Source organism: Microtus oregoni, unplaced genomic scaffold (assembly GCF_018167655.1).
Source record: "Microtus oregoni isolate MIOR12 unplaced genomic scaffold, Mior012 000031F_ref0000149, whole genome shotgun sequence".
Lineage (NCBI taxonomy): Eukaryota > Metazoa > Chordata > Mammalia > Rodentia > Cricetidae > Microtus > Microtus oregoni.
In genome coordinates this window covers 23492011-23512431 of record NW_024543090.1, presented here as the reverse complement: position 1 = coordinate 23512431, position 20421 = coordinate 23492011, and the positions used below count along the sequence as shown (strand labels likewise).

At 46.4% G+C, this 20421-nt stretch overlaps 1 protein-coding gene across 1 annotated transcript in view; it reads left to right on the top strand.

Annotated features, from left to right (window-relative positions):
* Window positions 1-20130, top strand: part of Spg11 (SPG11 vesicle trafficking associated, spatacsin) — a 64528-nt gene extending 44398 nt beyond the window's left edge. The window contains exons 24-40 of the mRNA XM_041678700.1: window positions 1144-1303; window positions 1714-1983; window positions 3000-3200; window positions 4296-4403; window positions 5654-5816; window positions 8607-8821; window positions 9335-10082; window positions 12675-12814; window positions 13734-13932; window positions 14259-14396; window positions 14590-14723; window positions 15315-15422; window positions 17362-17530; window positions 17963-18051; window positions 18218-18373; window positions 19046-19197; window positions 19886-20130. Of these exons, the coding sequence (XP_041534634.1) occupies window positions 1144-1303; window positions 1714-1983; window positions 3000-3200; window positions 4296-4403; window positions 5654-5816; window positions 8607-8821; window positions 9335-10082; window positions 12675-12814; window positions 13734-13932; window positions 14259-14396; window positions 14590-14723; window positions 15315-15422; window positions 17362-17530; window positions 17963-18051; window positions 18218-18373; window positions 19046-19197; window positions 19886-20066 (3331 nt within the window). The 3' untranslated portion in view covers window positions 20067-20130. The remainder of the gene's footprint in view (window positions 1-1143; window positions 1304-1713; window positions 1984-2999; window positions 3201-4295; window positions 4404-5653; window positions 5817-8606; window positions 8822-9334; window positions 10083-12674; window positions 12815-13733; window positions 13933-14258; window positions 14397-14589; window positions 14724-15314; window positions 15423-17361; window positions 17531-17962; window positions 18052-18217; window positions 18374-19045; window positions 19198-19885) is intronic.
* Window positions 20131-20421: the final 291 nt, after the last annotated feature.

The following is a 20421-nucleotide window of genomic DNA, read 5'->3' as shown; positions in this document are numbered from 1 at the left end:
ATCTTCCCTGTGGATGCCCTCTGTGCGGATGAAAAGGAAGTCTGCTCCTCCTTGTAGGCAAGAGAGGTGGTGGGTTGTTAAGGTTGTTGTGGTGTTTTGTCTGCGTGTATGTCTGTGTACCACATAAGTTCAGTGTCCTCAGAGGCTAGAAAAGGGCATCAGCCGCTTGGAACTAAAGTTACAAAAGGTTGTGAGCCGTCATGTGGGTGCTAGAGCTGCACAAGGGTCCTCTGTCAGAACAGCAATTGTTTTAACTACTTAGCCACCTCTCCAGCCCAAGAGAGGGGTGTTTGTTTTGTTTTCAAGACAGGCTCTCTGTCTTGTGTCTGTGTAGCCTTGGCTGTCCTAGAACTCACTCTGTAGACCAGGCTGGCTTAGAACTCAGAGACCTACCTACCTCTGCCCCCTGAGTGCTGGGATTAAAGGTGTACACCATCACACTCATCTAGTTTTTTTGTTTTGTTTTGTTTTTAGGAATTCTAATAAATATTTGGTATGTGTTGAGAAGCATATATTTTAATTATTTTTATTTTTACCACAACAGAGATCAAACCCACAGCCTCATGCATGTTAAGCATTTGTTCTGTACTGGGTGGTAATGCTTACTCCTGTTGAAAGGGTTTCTGTTTGTTTTGCTTTTTTCCCTTTTTAAAAAGAAAGTGCTCTGGTTAATTTTTACCAATTTCCAAGTTTCAAACTAGATCTATATTATAGGTGTGTTCATGTGTGTGTGTGTGTGTGTATGTGTGTGTGTTTGTGCATATGTGTGCAGGTGCCCATGGAAGCCAAAGGTATTGATTCCTTGGAATGAGAATTGCAGGCGGCTGGGAGCCACCTAACACAGGTGCTGGGAACCAAACCTGGGTTCCCTGTAGGAGCAATAAGCTCCCCTCACCACTTAGCCATCTTATTTATTTATTATTTGTTTGTTTCATGGTTTTTGTTTTGTTTTGTTTTTTAGATAGGGTCTCATTATGGAACCCTGACTGGCTTGGAGCTCACTCTGTAGACCAGGCTGGCTTCTAAACTCATAGATACTCCCTGCCTCAGCCTCCTGAGTGCAGAAACGTACCGCCATGTCTGGCCTCAGAGCTATATTTTAACATTTTCCCATCTGCTGTCCATCCCCAATTCTGATTCTAGGTTGTCCAGTGAATCCAGCAGCCAGTGGGCATTAGTGTTACAGTTCTGCATGGTCCACAATATGAAGCTGAGCCTGTCCTACCTTAGAGAATGTGCCAAGGCAAATGATTGGCTGCAGTTCCTGGTTCACAGCCAACTCCATAACTACCAACCAGAAGAGGTAAACCCACTTCCAGAACAGTGTTCTTTCTGTTTTTGTCTGCTGTGAGGGCCATGTTTGTCAAGTTCATTAGACAGGCATCAGACAAGAGGGTGCTCGTAGGTAGAGTTTTGAGGATTCCAGGTTGAACATGGAAGTTCACTCAGATTCACTCAAAAGCAACCAACTGTGGTGTCTCAGGTCTGTCATCTCAGTACTAGGGAGACGGAGGAGGCAGAATCACAAGTTCTAGGCCACCCTGGGCCAGATAGCCAGACATTATCACAGACAAGTCAGATGACTTTGGAAGCAGCATGTGGTTACCTCTGACAGTTCAGCATCCTAAAGATCCATCCTGAGCCTTTCTGTGATGCACGCGCTCCCTCTAGCTAAAAAGGAATGTGAGTGTGTTTTAATCATCTGCCCTTTAGGTGAACTCTCTCCTCCAGTACTTCAGCCCTGTCCTTCAGAGCCACTTGAAGCTGGCTTTTGAGAAACTGTCATCAGGATCCATCTCTCAAATGGACGGGGACCAAGACTACAAGGGCCACCAGGAACTCCAACAAAGCAAAGAAGAGACAAGGGATTTCTTTGAAATTCTCCACCAGTGCTCGGAGGAGTCAGCCTCCTGGTGCTGGCTTCTGGCTGAGGCAGTGAGACAACGGGCTCCTGTCCTCAGTGTCCTGGCCGCTTGTCTCCAGGTGAGGGGCACGCGAAGCCTAAGTTAAGAGGCCAGAAAGCAGTAAGACAGAACAGAGCTGAGCATTGTGGTGGGGGCCTGAAGTCCCACATACTTGGATGGTTAAGTTAGGAGGATGGAAAGTTTGAGGCTAGCCTGGGCCTCGAAAGAGCAGCACGAAGATTAGAGAGATGATGACTCAGGGCTTAGAGCACACACTGCACTCTTGGGGACCTGGGTTTGGGCACTGGCGCTCGTGCATACACCCCACACAGACACTCAGCACACACGTAGTTAAAATAAACTAAGTCTTTTAAAAACTAAAATAACAACCATAAAAACAGCCAGTGGGAAGGCACTTTCCACAAACTTGACAACCTGAGTTTGATTCCTGGGCCTTACAAGGTGGAAGGAGATAAGGGTTGGAGAGTTGGCTCAGTGGTTAAGAGTGCTTTTTGCTCTTGCAGAAAACTGGAGCCGCCTGTTATTCCAGCTCTGGGCACCCATGTCCCCTTCCAGCTTCTGTGGGCATCAGCACACACAGAGAATCAAGATAGGAGAGAGAAGAAAGAAAAAGAAAGGGAAAGAAAGGAAAGCGAGCCACAGGCGGGGATGGGATGCACGATAGTGAGGCTCCTGCACCTGCTTCCAGCCTCACTGAAAGTGTCCGTGCTGCCACAGCTCAGGCTGTCCCATCCACTGAGGTTCCTCCCTATCTCCTGACACCAGTGAAGCCAGCAGTCAGAGCTCAAACCCTGACTGGCTGGCTGTCACAAGAGCACTCTGCTGGGCAGGCATCCACCTCCCCCTCTCTGGAGAACTCGTCCCCTTGGTGGCCTTTGACCGCCACATTCTTCAGGACAGTATGTGATGGTCCCTTGCATAGTCGTCAGTTTGTGTCACGTTTGGACGCTCTCTGAGTGACCTGCACTGAGAAACAGTGACCTCTTCTGAGAGGGAATGCCCATCTGTGGCCTTTGTGCATCTGTATGATCAGGCCCAGTTCTTTCCTTTTGAAACATTCTTATCCGATGACAGGGTGCCAGTGCTGTCCCCTGTCTGTGTGTTTGGATTGTCACCTCTGTGGAGGACAGGGTTGCAGCTGAAGCAATGGGACACATCCAGGCCTCTGTAGAGGATCATCCATGGAGCCTTGAGGACCTGTCCATTATCTGGAGAACTGTGTTGACAAGGCAGAAGAGCCACACCCTCATCCGAGGCTTCCAACTTTTCATTAAGGTATTTTATGTGCTGTCTCTGTCTTTGTCTCTCTCTCTCTCTCCAGGTGTTTCTAGAACTTCAGCATTCAAGGCATAGCACCCCTTGGCTTTTTCTTACGGAATCAACAAGAAATGATAGTAGACCTACTGTGTGTTGTTTAGTGTTAGGTATCAAGAGACAATAATTAGACCTACTGTGTGTTGTTTAGTGTTAGGTATCAAGAGACAATAATTAGACCTACTGTGTGGTGTTTAGTGTTAGGTATCAAGAGACAATAATTAGACCTACTGTGTGGTGTTTAGTGTTAGGTATCAAGAGACAATAATTAGACCTACTGTGTGTTGTTTAGTGTTAGGTCTCAAGAGACAATAATTAGACCTACTGTGTGGTGTTTAGTGTTAGGTATCAAGAGACAATAATTAGACCTACTGTGTGGTGTTTAGTGTTAGGTATCAAGCCCCAGGGCCTTTGAGAGATACCACATTTATTTAGCAGAGGACTTATATGTATTGGTGTATTAAGTTCTCACAATATAAAACTATGTATACGTAGATGTTATGAAGTGGCATTACTCTTTTTTTTTTTTTTTTTTTTTTTGGTTTTTGGTTTTTGGTTCCTGTCCTGGAACTAGCTCTGTAGACCAGGCTGGCCTCGAACTCACAGAGATCTGCCTGCCTCTGTCTCCCGAGTGCTGGGATTAAAGGCGTGCGCCACCACCGCCAGGCGCATTACCCTTATTTTCAGACTAAAAACTGAAGTCACAGAACTGAAACCACACAGACTTACGTGCACTAGTACGTGGGCACACTTACAGTTCAGATTACTCCTTTCTAATCCAAAATTCCTCTCTTCTGACCTGACAACCCCACTACTAGCCTGGATGGTGCCACAGAGACCGTAAGAGGATAGGCTACTGGAGCATTTTGCCTCCAGGAATGCTTGTGGGGGCATAGCGCCACCCAGTGGACGTCTATAGACTAACCAGAAATGGATTTTTTTGTTGTTGTTGTTGTTGTTGTTATTGTTTTCAAAAGGAAATAACAATTTGATTCTGAAGCTGTTATTAATAGCATTTGATGTTCTGGGTTTTCTAATTTCAACTCTTCTTCAAAGGATTCGCCCCTTCTATTGATTATGGAGATGTACGAACTGTGTATGTTCTTCAAGAATTACGAGAAAGCCAAAGTCAAGCTTGTGGAGTTTCAGAAAAGCCTTGAGACGGTAGGCTGGAATGGGAGTGCCCCGCCCTCTGGTCTGAAGTTGGTTGGCTTGGCTCTTGTGCTTGGTGACTGGCATGGGGAGACAGCAGGCGAGCGAGTGCATCACGTGACTGACAGTCACGTGTGTCCTTGCGGGGAAGCCAGGCAGGCATGCAGTGACTTGTAGTTGCCACAGAGACGTGTCGCATGATACGCTGCTGCGCTCGTGTCCTGGTGGTGTAGCCACATTTAGTGGGGCAGAGATGCATGCGGACGCCAAAAAGAGAGGGGTGGCCCGTGGCTGCGTTTTCTCAATCGGGGATGGCCCTGAGGGTGGCCCAGGCGAGACACTACTTTATCTCCTGGGAGAGGCAAAGGTTTTGGTTCGGGAGCCATTGAGAAGGCTCAGCAGGTTCGCCTCGCAAGCTTGACAACCTCAGTTTCATCCCCAGAGCCAGAGTGGAAAGCTGGAGAGAGGCCTAACTCCCTGAAGTGTCCCACGTGAGCCGCCTCAGCATCTCTCAGTCCAGCGTTGCCCCGAAGTTAGTGCCCATAGCTTAGAATTATTTTTGGAGGGCATTCAAAATATTAGAGTAAAATTAAATATTAAATAAAATAAGATATTTCGTATTTTTTTTAAGATTTATTTATTTATTTATTGTGTATACAGTATTCTCAGTACTCTGCTTGCAAGCTAGAAGAGGGCACAGATCTCATTACAGATGGCTGTGAGCCACCATGTGGTTGCCGGGAATTGAACTCAGGACCTTTGGAAGAGCAGGCGGTGCTCTTAACCACTGAGCCATCTCTCCAGCCCGATTTTTTGTATTTTAATAAGAAAGGAAATGCCTACTCAGGTGAGGGTTTTTGAGACATTGTGTTGCTCGGTAGCCTAGACTGACCTGGAATTTATAATTCTCCTCCTCTTCTCAACAGAGGTAAGAAAGGCTGTCTAAAAGAACTTAATTATATGAATTTGAAATCTCCTGTGCTCAGATATAGGCCCAAGCGAGAAACTAATTTGGTAATATGAAGAATTTAGCCAGGGAACTCGATGGTTCCCAGTGTTGGCGTCTCTCAACTTCCATACACATAGCCCCGATATCAACATTCCGTGTGTGATAGGCCGACGAGGATGCTCAGACTCTCCCTGTGTGATAGACCACTAGAGAATACCCTTAAAAGTTTTTGGCTTTCCTGTCCCGAAATTTGAGGATTCTGCTTTTTCATTCCCGTGAACCATTGTCTTTGAGCCTTTGTTGTTTCTTGTAGCTTGACACAGCTCCTGCAAGGGGCCTTCCTGTCCTCCCTGCCACATGGATGAAGGAACAGGCGTGTTTCCTTTTGAAACTCCTGCCACAGCAGTGTGAGACACAGTATGAGCTGGGGAAGCTCCTCCAGCTGCTTGTTGGAACTGAGCACCTCTTTTCCGACGGTAAGCCAGCGTTGCCCTGGAGCTGCTGCCAAGAAGTTAGCTCCCATATCTTAGAGTTATTTTTGGGGGGCATTCAGAATTTTAGAATGCATCGAGAGATAGCATCACACTGATGTCCATAACTGAGGTCGTCTGTCATAGCACCATCCACCGTGATGCAACCAGTCCTTCTAAACAGCTGTCACATGGTTGTAGATGGAAGTTTCTGTCATACCCGGTCCCATGCCGTTCAGTCCCCACAAAACACACAACGGCTTTTATTAATTATAAACTGTTTGATCTATTAGCTCAGGCTTTTTATTAACTAGCTCTTTTGACTTGAATTAACCCATTATTCTTGTCTATGTTTAGCCGTGTGGCTTGGTACTGTTCCTCAGTGCAGATTCTCATCTTACTTCCTCTGCATCTAGTTGGTGACTGTAGACTGAGCCTTTCCTCTTCCCAGAATTCTCCTAGTCTGGTCATCCCACCTATACTTCCTGCCCGGCTTCTGGCCAATCAGCATTGTATGAAACCAATATGAATGACAAATCTTCACAGGGTTTATCCCATAGCACATGGTCCCACACGCATGTGTGCGCATGCCTCCATATTGACACATCATTGTAATCCTCTCTGCCAGATAACTGTAATATGTCCTCATTGCTTATGGCCACAAACCCTATTTCAGAAATAATAATTAATTGTGAACATTTTAGAGACAATTTGTGCTTTCTTTTTTTCCTCCAGACACTGGCTCTCTAAGATTGTTGCCAGTTATATCAAACTGACATTGTCTTTCTCTTTTCTGCTTGTTGGGTCTTTCAAGTTGTTGAGAGACAGTGTCCTCCAGTTGTACTGTTCCGGGATGCTCACAGATGTTCAGCTGATGAGCAGAGCTCCACGGAACACTGACAGAATGCTGGGCTCTGTACCAGACATTCCAGGCTCCGGGTCTCGTGGCTGAAAGAAAACAGTGTTCCTAAGAGGTAGCATTCCAGAACAGCACGGGCTAGTGACTGTGTGCTGGTTAGTGTTTTGTCAAGCTGACACAAGCAACATTTACCTGGGAAGAGCTGTCTCAGTTGACCAATTGCCCATATCAGACTGGCCTTGGTCATGTCTATGAGGAATGGTCTTGGTTGTTGATTGACCGGGAGGGTCCAGCCCACTGTGGGCAGTTCTGGTCCGAGCCCAAGCCAGAAGAGCAGGCCTGTAAGCAGCACTTTGCCATGGGCTCTGCCTCAGTTCCTGCTTCCGGTCCCTGCCCTGACTTCCCTCTGTGATAGACTGCTACTGGGCAGTGTGAGCTGAAAGAAACCCTTTCCTCTCTGAGTTTCGTTTGCTCAGAATGCTGTAGCACAGCAACAGAAAGCAGACCACAGCACATGTCTATAAGCACAGCTATGCTTTTTCTAAGCCTGTGGTTTACTTCTGTAATCCTTGCAACTGGAAGGCTGATGCAGGAAGACCTGAGGCCAGTGTGGGCTACATAACAAGACCATGTCTCAAAAACCAAGAAAAACGTGTTTTCTATATTTCTATTGCATTTTCTATAATATAAAGAGAGAAGGCATGACCAAGCTGGTGACCGTTGTGTGGTGTGTTGCCTATCTTTAGAACTACCTAAATCAAACTGTCATTCTGCAGCAAACACTAGAAATAACCTCATATCGTCCTGTGTAAATGGACATGCATGGGCTTCACATAATACTAATTGGAAGTAGGAACAAACCCAGCCGCACAAAGCATTGGTAGAGAATCCGTGCTCGTCTGTTTGTCTGTGTTGCTGTGCTGGCTATCAAACTCCGGGTGTCACGTGTGCTAGCCAAGCTCTCTACTATCAAGATGTACTCACAGCTCTGAGATTCCTAATGTTACCAGGGACAACAGGAAACAGGAAGTGCAGCTGTGTCCGCTGTGTTAAACAAACACCAGATGGAGCAAATATTGCTCCACTCTGAATATAGTTTCAGTAGCCATGCCTGAGGACCGGCCAGTACAATCGTAGTTGCCCTGCAAGCCTGTGTCTCCATGATGCTGGTTTTGATTGAGCAAATGACCAAACAAATTGGATGGAAATAAGAACAAATGAGATAGAAACATACAGAGAGAGAGAGAGAGGCGCTAAGGTAGGAGAATTGCCATGAGACTGGGGCCAGTCTGTACTAAAGTGAGATTCTGTCTAATAAAAGCCACATGTGTATGATAGATGTTGATTTCATGTCTTAATCTAATCTCTGCCAGTTCTTAGAGAAGGTTGGGCAAGTTCAGCCAGACTTTGACTAAGGGTTTTGCAATGTACACACACTCATACATGCATACATATACACACAAATATATATATATATATATATATATATATATATATACACACACACACACATACACTGGAAATGCTAAATGTCATATATACATACAGATGTACATATTTATATATGTATATTTATATACATATTCATGATACATATGTGTTTGTGTATAGATAGATAGATAGATGGGACTTGGCATTTTGAGTATGTAGGTAACTGAACTTACAGCTTCTCTAATCAATCAGAATAAAAGACTTGTTTTTATAGGACATACACCTATAATCTTAGCACTTTGGAGGTAGAGTCAAAAGAATCAGGAGTTCAAGGTTTTCCTTGGCTATTAATAAGCTCAAGACCAGCTTGAGCTATGTGCTACCCTGACTCAAAAAACAATCAATCAAACAAAAACAACCCAAAAAAGAAAGTCCTGTGTCTGTTTCTCCTTTCCTCACGGGGTGTCTCCTCAGTACTGTGTGACTGTGTCCTCTCTTCCACACAGGCCCAGACGTGCAGAAGCTGTGTGTGCTCAGCCAGATCTTGAAGGATACACCTGTGGCCATCAGCCCTGCGGTTATTACCAGCTACAGCCCTGAGAATTTCCAGCACGAGTGTAGATCTATTTTGGAAAAGCTGAAGGCGGATGGACAGTTTGCTGTGGCCAGGAGAGTGGCAGAGTTAGCAGCGTTGCCTGTGGACAGCTTGGTCATTGAGCAGGTAGAACATTTAAGATGCTCACGCTCCTAACAGAGAACCCAAGAGATGCAGTCCATAGACGGGGCAGCCCTTTCTGCCTTACTTCAGAAGTGAGTACGCTTTGCATATACTGAAAAATATGCCTCTTTGACATAGGCATTGCCTGTAGAACAGCAGTTCTCTACCTGGAAGTCACGTGTCAGATGGCCCGCATATCAGATATCTATATTATGATTCATAATAATTGCAAAATTACAGTTAGGAAGTAGTGACAAAATTAATTTTATGGTTGGGGTCAGCAGAGCAGGAGGAACTGCATTCAAGGGTCGCAGCACTAGGAAGGTTGAGAACCACGCCCTGGAATAAGCTCAGCTGCTTTCCTTTGAACAGGGTAAATAGAACTTAGACGCACTGAGAACTATTTTCATTCTGACTTTGCTCATAATTGTAGCCAGCATGGCCTTAGCGCATCAATGTCTGGAGGATGCTTCCTTACCCCGGCAAAGCTGAAGTCTGCTTTGTTCAATTTCACAGCTAACCCAGGAAATGGAGACCCTAAAACACACTCAGAAGTGGTCCGTCAAACACACAAGAATTGACTTCTGGAAAAAATGCCATGAAAACTTTAAGAAAAACTCCATTTCGAACAGAGTGGCCTCTTCCTTCTTCTCCAGCCAGGTCCCTGTGGTGAGTGAGCATCCTGCTGAGCCAGGCAGCCTGGAGGAGCGCCACCTGCTGCTCACGCTGGGGGGGCACTGGCTGGCCCGGGAAGAGCCTGTCCCCTTGGGAGAGCTGGAAGAGCTGGAGAAACAGGCCTGGATCTGCCGCATCACCCGGCTTGCCCGTGGAGGGGGCGCGGAGGAAACCCAGCCCGGCCCCTCTCAACAAGTGTCAGCTGGCGCTGAACTATCCTTTGATATCTTAGCCGATGAGTTTTCCTTCTCCAAGCTTGCTGCTCTGAACACATCCAAATACTTAGACCTTAATGGTCTTCCATCCAAAGAGACGTGTGAGAACAGACTGAATTGGAAGGAGCAGGAAGCACTGAATGCTCTGATCGGACAGCTGCTGGATGGCGGCTGTGTGCACGAAGCAAGCAGGGTGTGCCGGTATTTCCACTTCTACAGTCAGGATGTGGTACTGGTGCTGCACTCTAGAGCCTTGGCGTCCGCAGAGGCCGGCGTGGACGACCTGCACTCAGACATCCGAGCTCTCCTCCCAAGTGCTGCGCTGCCTGACGACCAAGAGAGCCCTAGTGCCCCTCTCCGGAAAGTCCATAGCAGTAAGTAAAGGGTGACACCCTGTCTGTCTTTGCCACATGGTGCGGTGCTATCTCCAGAAGGGGGCCCCCTCTTAGGATGTTTAGTTACACTAAACTAAGGAGCCGCTAACTTCCCCCAAGTAATGCGTTAACAAGGTTATTAACTAGTCAATAAAGTAACATCTTTTTACTAGCTCAAGTAGATCAAGTGGAGGAATTCAGCTTGGCTGATAGCTAGTTTAGTTGACTAAAATTATATAAATTATATAAATATTATAACCCAGCTGTGGTTTACCCAGTTGTAATTTACCCCCCACACCCTACCCTACACCTTCCAAGGTCTTATGTAGCCCAGACCAACCTTTAATTTCCTGTGTACCTGAGGATGATGTTAAACCCCATCCTCCTACCTCCACCTCTCAAGTGCTTGGATTAGAGGCATGAGCCGCCATGGCTGACTTGATGTTATTTCCCCAAGTCTGAATCTAGAGGCTTAATTTTAGAATATTTTAAATTATTAATTCCTTTTATTATTATACAGTTATTAAGGTTATCTTTTAGCTTTTGGATGAGTTTTGGTAGTTTGTGGTTTTTTCAGGAAAACTTTTTCCCGTGTTTTGGATCATTCGGACTGTTTTCTACCTTATTGTGTAATGTTTTTGTTTTTTCTTTTTAAAGAAAAGTGCATGGGTGTTTTTCACTGTGTGAAAATACAGTTATAGTCTTCACGCGGACTCTGGGAATCAAACTGGGATTCCCTAGAAGAGCAGTCAGTGTTCTTAACTGCTGAGCCATCCTTCAGCCCCCACCCTTTTTTGACACAGCGTCTCTCTATGTAGCTGGCCTAGAACTCAATATGTCGACCACGTTTGTCTGTGCGCCATGTGTATTCATTGCCCTCAGCAGCCAGAGGAGGGTATCCAACCCCGGAACAAAAGCTGGGGTTGGTTGTGAGCTGCCATGTCAGTACTGGGGATTGAACCTGGATTCAAAATGGATTTACCTCCTCCCAACCCCCAGCTCACTCCAGCTGCCACGGCAGCCTCTACCACCACTGCCAAGAGGTAACTTAGATGCCAGGGCAAGGGAGGGTAGGCACAGGAGCTTATGCCCTACCCTAAAACTGGTCCTAGCACTTGCTTGAGTGCTCGTATGTATGGACGGACACTTGCAGTCTCTCCTCCACCTCCGTGCTCAGGTCTGGGCTTCTACAGCTTTGTTTGTTGTGTTTTGAGACTTAGCCCATGCTGGCCTCCAACTGGCTGTGTAGCCAAGAATGACCTTGAACTCTTGATCTCCTACCCTCAAGTACGGGGATCAGAGAGATGCCCCCAACACCCTGCTTCACTTTTAAAGTGTATGTTTTTAGATTTAAGCTGTTTTCTGTTTGGCTGTATCACTATGTGGGCAGCGGTGGCCTTGCACTCTTTACTGAGTCTCCCTGCATCCACTTCTAGAGAGCTGGGGTTACAAGCTAATGCCACCATGCAGACTTATGTGATGGGAGTGGAGCTCAGGGCTACAGGCATGCTAGACTTCTTCAGTTCATGGTACTTCATATTCTAAGTATAGTTTAGCATGCTTAGTGTAACAAATGACGGAGTGCAGTCATGCAGAACACGAAGAGTAAATTCAGTGCTGTCTTTTCAGAGCTTCCAGGACACCAATCTTTTGCTTGCATGTGTTCTTTTCTGCATGTCAGTATAAGCACACACAACACATTTCCCCAAAAGTTAGACCCTATCATAGTAATCTGCATGTTTACCCTGTCAGGATGGACCAGTGGGCTCTCTAATGGGGAAAGACCGTTCTACTGGATGGATGTACCATACTTCAGTGGGGTTTGATTGATAGTAAAACCCTGTGTCACAAACAGGGTAGCAGCACACATCTACAATCTTAGCACTTGGGAGCTGAAGCAGGAAAATCACTCCAAAGTTAAGGCAGCCTGAGCTACAAAGTGAGTTCCCGGGCCACCCGTGCTAAGAATGAGCTGCTGAGAGACAAAGTGTCACACGGTCTACTTTTGTTTCCTTACGAAAATGTTCTACCAAGCAAGAAACATTTCTCCTAGTTCAGGCTAAGGCCTGGCATTTTTACAGTGCTGGGTTTCAACCTAAGGCCTTTAAAAAAAAAAAAAAAAGATAGGCAAGCACTCTGCTTCTGAACCACATGCCTGGCCCCAAGATTTCCTTTCTAAAACCTGGAATAAGACTGGGGAGGAGTTATTTGAAGGAGAAGGGAGGCAGAGCCCTGCTGAAGTGAGAACCAAGGGTCGAGAGGTGGTCTGGAGATAGGTAGATGTGTCTGTGCAACACAAGGGGGACTCGAGAGCAGAGGGCTCTGGTGCGTCTCGGTGCTGACCTCTAGTGCGTGCAGGAAGCTTGAAGTCTGAGGTAGTGAGATCACTGAAAAAAACCATGGTTGGATTTCCTGAAAGGCGGTGATGGAAGTTTAAGTGAGGCTCTGTCAGAAGTGGCCCCAGAGCCAGGAGCATCATGGAAGCTCAATTCAGGGGCAGTGAGGGGCGGGGTTCTTTTCAAAGTGATGAAGTCATGGGGCGCTGGGAAGAGGGCAACCTAAAGCTCCCTTCAGACTTGGGTTTGCTTTCAGCTTCGAGTTTGGACAGTCAGTCATTTATGATGGCGCCCTCTACCGATGAGGTGGCGAGGAGTCTCCGCGCTCTCACCAGCAAGTGCCTCCGCGGGAAGAACTACTGCCGGCAGGTCCTCTGTCTGTATGAACTTGCCAAGGTGTGTGCCAGGGGGCCCACAGAGCACTGTCTGAGAGGGAAGTGGGAAGCTGGGGTAGACTTTGGACATTGCAGTAGGAGTTCTTCAAATGATAATTGTGAAAGGGAGAGAGTACTTGCCTAGCATGAGCAGGGTCCCTAGACCCCAGAGCCACAAGAAAACAGAACTATGACTTGTACGGCAGGCCCTTGTCAAGATGGTGACCCATCTGGGGACTAGTGGGGAGGATGCCAGGCCACTTTGAGTCTTTGCTGTAGCTCAGGCAAACAGAAAGGTGGGGCAAGATATTTAACTCCCATGGGCTCCTGGCTCTTCTCTATAAACACTGATTTGAACATGAGTTCCTTCTAGACTTCAGGGGTAAGATTTTGCTCTATAAATTAACATTGTATATGACATTTGATGCATATAAAGACAGAAGGCTTAAGCCTCTAATCCCAGCACTTGGGATACCGAGGCAGGTGGATTGCCAGGAGTTTGAGGCCAGCCTAGGCTGTATAGGGAGACCCTGTCTCCTCCATCCCTACTCCAAAACAACCCAGAGCAGCCAGGATTTGTGTGTGGCCCTGCACTGGCTGGGAAACAGCCACAAGTGCAAGACCTAAGGGAAGCGAAGCAGGGAAGCGAAGCTGAGCAGTACAGCGCTCGCTCAGACGGGGTCCCTGCAAACTCGGGCCTCGCGCATGCTCCGGGAGCAATAAAGGCTCTTTCACGTCCACTCCTTTACACCGTATGACTGAAAAGATGAGCGTTCGACACGAGGTGAGGGACTGGCTTGGTGAGGTGACAGGACTCAAAGGCGTGCTGCTGGCTGCTTCTGATCTTCTGGAATTGCTAAGTTCAGGCAGCAGTGGTCTGCACATTTCTGTGTGTTTACTTTTTGTTTCACAATGACTTTGCTCTGTTATCTTCCACTTAGGAGTTGGGCTGCTCCTATTCTGATGTTGCAGCCAGGGACAGTGAAGCCATGCTGCGAACAATCTTGGCTTCTCAGCGGCCTGACCGATGCAGACAAGCCCAGGTCTTTATCAGCACCCAAGGCCTGGAGCCGGACACTGTGGCTGAACTGGTGGCTGAAGAGGTGACCCGAGAGCTGCTGACCTCATCGGAGGGAACAGGTGCCTTCTCTGCAGACCTCCCAGCCTCTCAGACAGCACTGTTTCCCAGCAAGAAAGATGTGAATGTTAGAATCATACACAGCTTGTATGTTGCTCTATCAAGATTACAGATTCTTGGGGAAAAATCCTTTACATTCCTCTTCCTGCTCCGTACTGTTTTATGACCGTGGTTAGACTAGCTCTGCCTCTGAAGAATGCCCCTGACCCACAAGGCCAGATGGACAGAGCTGTCAGCATACTCACCCGCTGCCGGGCCTGGACAGAGTGGACCTCCTGCAGCTCTCTTAGGGCAAACTCAGTGACAGTCTCCTCATCTTTCTGTGCAGGAGAAAAGCAGCCTCTCAACCCAGCAGAGGAAAGCCAAACACTTGTTCAGCTAACTGCTGTGTGTCAAGACCGCACACTGGTAGGCATGAAGTTGCTGGACAGGATTCCGTCTGTCCCCCACGGGGAGCTGTCCTGCAGTAAGTCTTTATAATCCAAACTTTTGTACTGTTGTAGTGCCTTTAGATTGCTTCCAGTTTTTGCTGTTAAATTTTAAACCTGTCAGAGGATGAGCGCTCTCTAGACAGGACACTCTGCCAGGCCCTTTACTTTCCTGGCAAGCCAAAGTCAACAGTAGTTACAAGCCCAGCTTCTCCACACCCTACTACCCAGCCACAGAGCTCCTCATCCTGGCCCACCACTGCTTCACCTCCACGTGCCACATGGAGGGCATCATCAGAGTCCTACAGGCCGCCCGGATGCTTACAGACAACCACTTGGCTCCCAAGGAGGAGTACGGGCTGGTGGTAAGTAGTCCCCTCAAGCCCACCTCACCCTGAGGCAGCTCACAGCTAATAGGGCCTCAGGGAATTCTGCCGTCAGAAGCCCCACATCTCCTGATCACTGGCCAGACAGTTCAGCCCCAGGTTGCTGGTTGATTTGTCTAAAGAAGTGTCCCAAAAGAGCAGAAAGCAAGACGTCCCATCATGCCCCAGGGCTACTATAGCTTCTTGCCAGGGAAGTCAACTTTTCTAGGAAAAAGAACTGCTTCTCCCCCAAACAGGGGTTTAGGCATGATGTGTAAACGAAGCATTCAAGCCCCTTACGGCTCTGCAAATTCTGACCATGTGGGTAAGTAAAATGGATCCCAGGGGGATGAGAAGCAACAAGAGGAAACACCTGCTCAGAGAGGTTTTATAGCACTTGGTAGTCAGTTAAAAAAAGACCGAGAAGGGGTGACAGTGACATCCCAAAGATTCATTTCCAGTTATCCAGAGAAGCCTCAGTTGGGTGACTGGAAGGGAATGAAACATTGCAGACAGCCTGACCATTCTCACCATGTTGTGTTGGGCGATGGTAGTGGTCTGGCTTCAGTAGCTCAATGCTCTTTCCCGCAGGTACGCCTCCTCACCGGCATCGGAAGGTACAATGAGATGACATACATATTTGACTTGCTGCATCAAAAGCACTATTTTGAAGTTCTGATGAGGAAGAAGCTAGATCCGGTACGTGTTTAGTAATGAGCTCAGGATGTAAGTCTAACCTGCTCTTGGGAATGTATCTGTGTAGGTCTCTAGAATGTTCAGTGAGGTCAGGGTACACACTACCACCAGTGACTTAAGCTAGAGTTCACACTAGGTCATGATATTGATGAACACTGAAGAAAATATTTGTCTTTCATCTCAGCCTTCAGCCCCTCCCTGTTGTTTAAAGCATCTGTTCTGACAAGAACACCCCGAGAACCACCCTGCAAGTGGTTTGTTGGTGCTGAGGCTGTGCGGAAGTGCCACTAGAGGGTTTGGTTTTTTGGGGGGTTTGTTTTTCTCTTCCAGACAAACTATGGTGCTGAGAGCCATTGCAGCCTAGCCAAGCGGCCGGGACAAACAAGTCTCCTTGCAACAGGTCTCTATTCTGACAAAAGGCTCAGAAATCTAATTCAGAAGTGAAGGCAGGATGATTTTAAAAGCCAGGCAGAGTAGATGACTGCAAGGAACCGGTGTCTTCCAGACACATCAGGGCTGATACACTTAGGGACCGGAGACTGGCGGCATGCGCCAGCCCAGCCCCAGTTCAAACCAGACAGAATTCCAGCACAGCAAAAGGGAAAAGGACATAAAGTCCCACAAGAAGTTATTTGTAACTGCTACCTTCTAGGAGAGAGAAAAGCTGCTTTTATGGAGTGTCTCTGGGTACTATCAATCACATTCCAGATCCACGCTCAGAAATGTTGGTCACCACAAAACAAACTCCATGCTTTTCATTTGGCACTTTCTTTTTGGCCTGTTTTTGTTTTCTTGTTTTTCAGAGAAAACAAAGTTGGGTGGGTAGGGAAGATCTAGTAGTTGGAGAGAAAAGAACAGGATCAAAACACATATGAAAAAACACTAAAGAAAAGAAAAGCAATTACCAAGGTAGGAAGCAAGTGCATTAACCTGGACCAGAGACCCATTTGTGACAACAGGAAAAAGCCTTGGAAACAGAGGCCTGGCTTGCTGGGTCCAGCCTCTCCAGCCCCATTTACATGCTATGACACGAGGTGTCGTTCATATAGCTTTTGTTTACAAAGCATTTGGGTTGGTGGGTTGTCTTTATTTCCTCTGTCAAAAAATACAAAGTTTTAAAAAAAACCTCTTCTAGGCTGTTTCCAGACAATCCTGCTGCCGGCAAAGGAGCAAGACCCGACACAGGTCCATTCAGGATCCCCAGATTTTAAATGTGTTCTTCTGAAGCATTTTGCATTTAAAATTATTTTAATAACTTTTTCTGATTACAAAAGTAATACATACTCCATATAAGACATTTAGAAAACAATACGAAAGTCCTCAGTGTTCACCATCTGGAGAGAGCCACTGCTAACATACCCCTTTCTTTGCACGTGTACCTTAAAATATAGTTTACATTTTAGCAAAATTTTATGCCTTGAAAATAAGATGACTGAGGTTCTCCTTTTATAATGTCCGCTGTGGCTATTTCCCAAGTCAAGGTAGTCTGGCCACAGTTAGAGTGTTTAAAGCATGTGCTTAGCCTTGGGTTCAATTCCCTAACTGAAAAAAGCAAAACAAAACAAAACAGACTCCCTTCAGCAATTTAATGGCTACAAGGTATTCTTAGCCTTTATTTGGAGCATTCAAACTGCTTCTAATTAAAGCTGTTAAATCTGCTACACTCACCTTCACACTTGGGTCTTTAGGATAGAGTCCTAGCAAACACAATAGTAGGTCAGTGTGTGCTTCCAGGGCTGCCTTCATGGTCAGGTTAACTGGCTGTCCTCCCAAAGGATGCGTCTGTTTGTTTATCCCCTAGACAGCCTAAGATCTCACAGTCCATTGTTGTTCGTCACTTACCTTTCTTTGGGCATTTTGAGCAGTATAAAACAAAGGGACTCAGTTGATCCTCCCCTGTGGTCCCTGGTTAAGAACTTAAATATCCTTTTTTCCTGGGCAGACTGGCACCCTGAAGACAGCCTTGCTAGACTACATCAAACGCTGCCGCCCTGGAGACAGCGAAAAGCACAATATGATTGCCCTGTGCTTCAGCATGTGCCGGGAGATAGGGGAGAATCATGAGGCGGCGGCTTGTATCCAGCTGAAGCTGATTGAGTCCCAGCCCTGGGGTGAGTGAGCTGCAGCACTCATGGCCCTGCTCACACTAACCCGGCCAGCTCTTTAGGGGAAAGACTTGGGAGCAGCCCTGGTGGCGGGAGATGGCCGTTTACAGAAGAGTTTGAACCTTAGGACATTTCTTGCCCAAGTGAAACGTACCTATGGATACACATACTTAGGATGTTTCTCTCATCTGGCCTGCCACACTGAGTGGCCTGAGGGGTCGGTCACTCAGCTTTACAGCAAGTATCCTTTTTTTTTTTTTTTTTTTTTGGTTTTTTCAAGACAGGGTTTCTCTGTGGTTTTGGAGCCTGTCCTGGAACTAGCTCTTGTAGACCAGGCTGGTCTCAAACTCACAGAGATCCGCCTGCCTCTGCCTCCCAAGTGCTGGGATTAAAGGCGTGCGCCACCACCGCCCAGCTTACAGCAAGTATCCTTTACAGAGGAAAGCCTCAAGGATGGACCCCAACTCAAACAGCTCCTGCTTAAAGCCCTGACTCTGATGTTAGATGCGGCGGAGAGTTACGCCAAGGTAACCAAGAGTTATTCTAGCCCAGCCTCCGGACTAGTAGGAATTACTTTGGCTTGGGCTCTTCCAAGTGAAGATGGAGTGTGTAATGGGTCAAGCAGAGGTCACTATTGAGTACAAGAGATGGTAATAAAATTCTCTTCTTGTGCTTCCTCCACCTGTTCCTCAGGACTCCTGTGTGCGACAAGCCCTACACTGTAACCGGCTCACTAAGCTGATAACACTGCAGATTCACTTTCTCAACACTGGTCAGAACACAATGCTAATCAACTTGGGCCAGCAGAAGCTAATGGACTGTATCATGGCTCTACCTAGGTTCTACCAGGTACAAACACTCTGTGACAGGTACTCCAGTGTAATCCTGGTGTCTTCCCCTTGGTGTCCAGAGGCTGAGTAACTGGTCTCAGCATTAGGGACAGACCCAGGGCAAACTACTTATTCTGATTTAGCTGTCTAATAGTATCGAGAAGAGGCAATTTGAGATAGATGTGCATGTGTTTTGTAGTGGTTCAGATCAGACAAGGTCTTCACAAATGTGGGCACCATTTAAGGCACACTCCCAGCACTCTCTGGCATATTATCTCAAGCGCATCATTTGGGCAAAGGCTAGAGAATTTTGATGTTTGGCAGTTATGGTTCGAAGAGAATTCCTTGGCTTGTCCTTTTAACAGTCTTTCAGATGGTGTCCATGGAATGAAGCCTGCGGGTTAGCGATGAGAATCAAGACTGCCCGGAGATTGGGTCTTGCCCTTTACAACAAAAGGCACAAATGGCCCAGCATCAGTGCTTTCCTGCTTCCCCCACAGTTGAGTTATGAAAATAAATTTTCACATCAGCGGTTTTATTGTCCATTGTGAGGAAGACTAAAAACAAGTTACTGGAGAGGGCTTTATGAGAGGAGAGCAACACCAGGCAACCTGATACCTTTAACACTGTGCCTTCAGTTTTCTGCAGCATAGGCTCTAACATCCCCTCCCTTCATTTCCGTCCTTTTAAGGCTTCTATTGTAGCTGAGGCCTATGACTTTGTTCCTGACTGGGCTGAAGTTCTCTACCAACAAGTGATTCTTAAAGGAGACTTTGGTTACTTGGAAGAATTTAAGCAGCATAAGTTACTAAGACCCAGTATATTTGAAGACATTTCCAAAAAGTAAGTACTTAAATTGACCCTAATCCCAGCACTGGCTTTAAATCCTAGTGGGTCCCAGGACAACCAGGGCTACATATGGAGATGTTGTCTTGAAAAGGAAAAAAAGAGGAAAAAAGGAGGGCTGGAGAGATGGCTCAGTGGTTAAGAGCATTGCCTGCTCTTCCAAAGGTCCTGAGTTCAATTCCCAGCAACCACATGGTGGCTCACAACCATCTGTAATGAGGTCTGGTGCCCTCTTCTGGCCTGCAGGCATACATACAGAACATTGTATACATAATAAATAAATATTAAAAAAAAAAGAGGAAAAGAGGAAAAAAGGAAAAAGTTGATAGTGAGCCAGAAACTCCAGCAAGTTGTCTCTTGCAGTAGTACTAAATTTAATTAAGGTAGGTGCTGACATATTTATTTTTTGCCAAGAGAGGGTTTCTCTGTGTAGCCCTGGCTGTCCTGGAACTCACTCTACAGACCAGGCTGGCTTCAAACTCACATAGATCCACCACCTGCCTCTGCTTCCCAGATTAAAGGTGTGAGCCACCATTGCCCAGCAACATAATTGCTCTTAATTAACTAATCTAATACTAGTTCAATAATTTCCTAAGCTACAACACTCCTGTATGGTGGCAGAGCTGATCCCCCCCCCCCGTTGTTGTTACAGTATTTAACCTGTACTTTACATATTTTTGTGTAGATATAAACAACACCAGCCTACCGACAAGGTCACAGAAAACCTGAAGAAGTTACTCTCATATTGTGAAGACATCTACTTGCATTACAAGTTGGCATATGAACACAAATTTTTTGAAATTGTAAATGTGCTTCTGAAGGACCCTCAAACAGGATGCTGTCTTAAAGATATGCTCGCAGCTTAGAAGATCTGAAAGATGCCTTATTGCTTTTTGTACCTATATGGCAATAAAGTATTTGAAGATCTTTCTCCCCGCTTGAGGTGAGAAGCCCAGAAACACAGCGTATCACACCAATCATGACTACAAGGAATGAAGGGAAAACTGGTATAAGGTCAAAGACTTGTTAGAATGGCTTCCACATTAGGAGAACGGTCATGATTAAAGAGGACCTGTGCCTGCAAGTTCCAGATTCAAAGCAATTTAATCTTATTTACACAGTTAAGGAACAGGTAATACATTTTCATGAGTTAGAAACTGATCTTTTTTATAATAAAATAGGTTTAAATCAGTGTCTGTCATCACTGCTCAGGAGATCTCA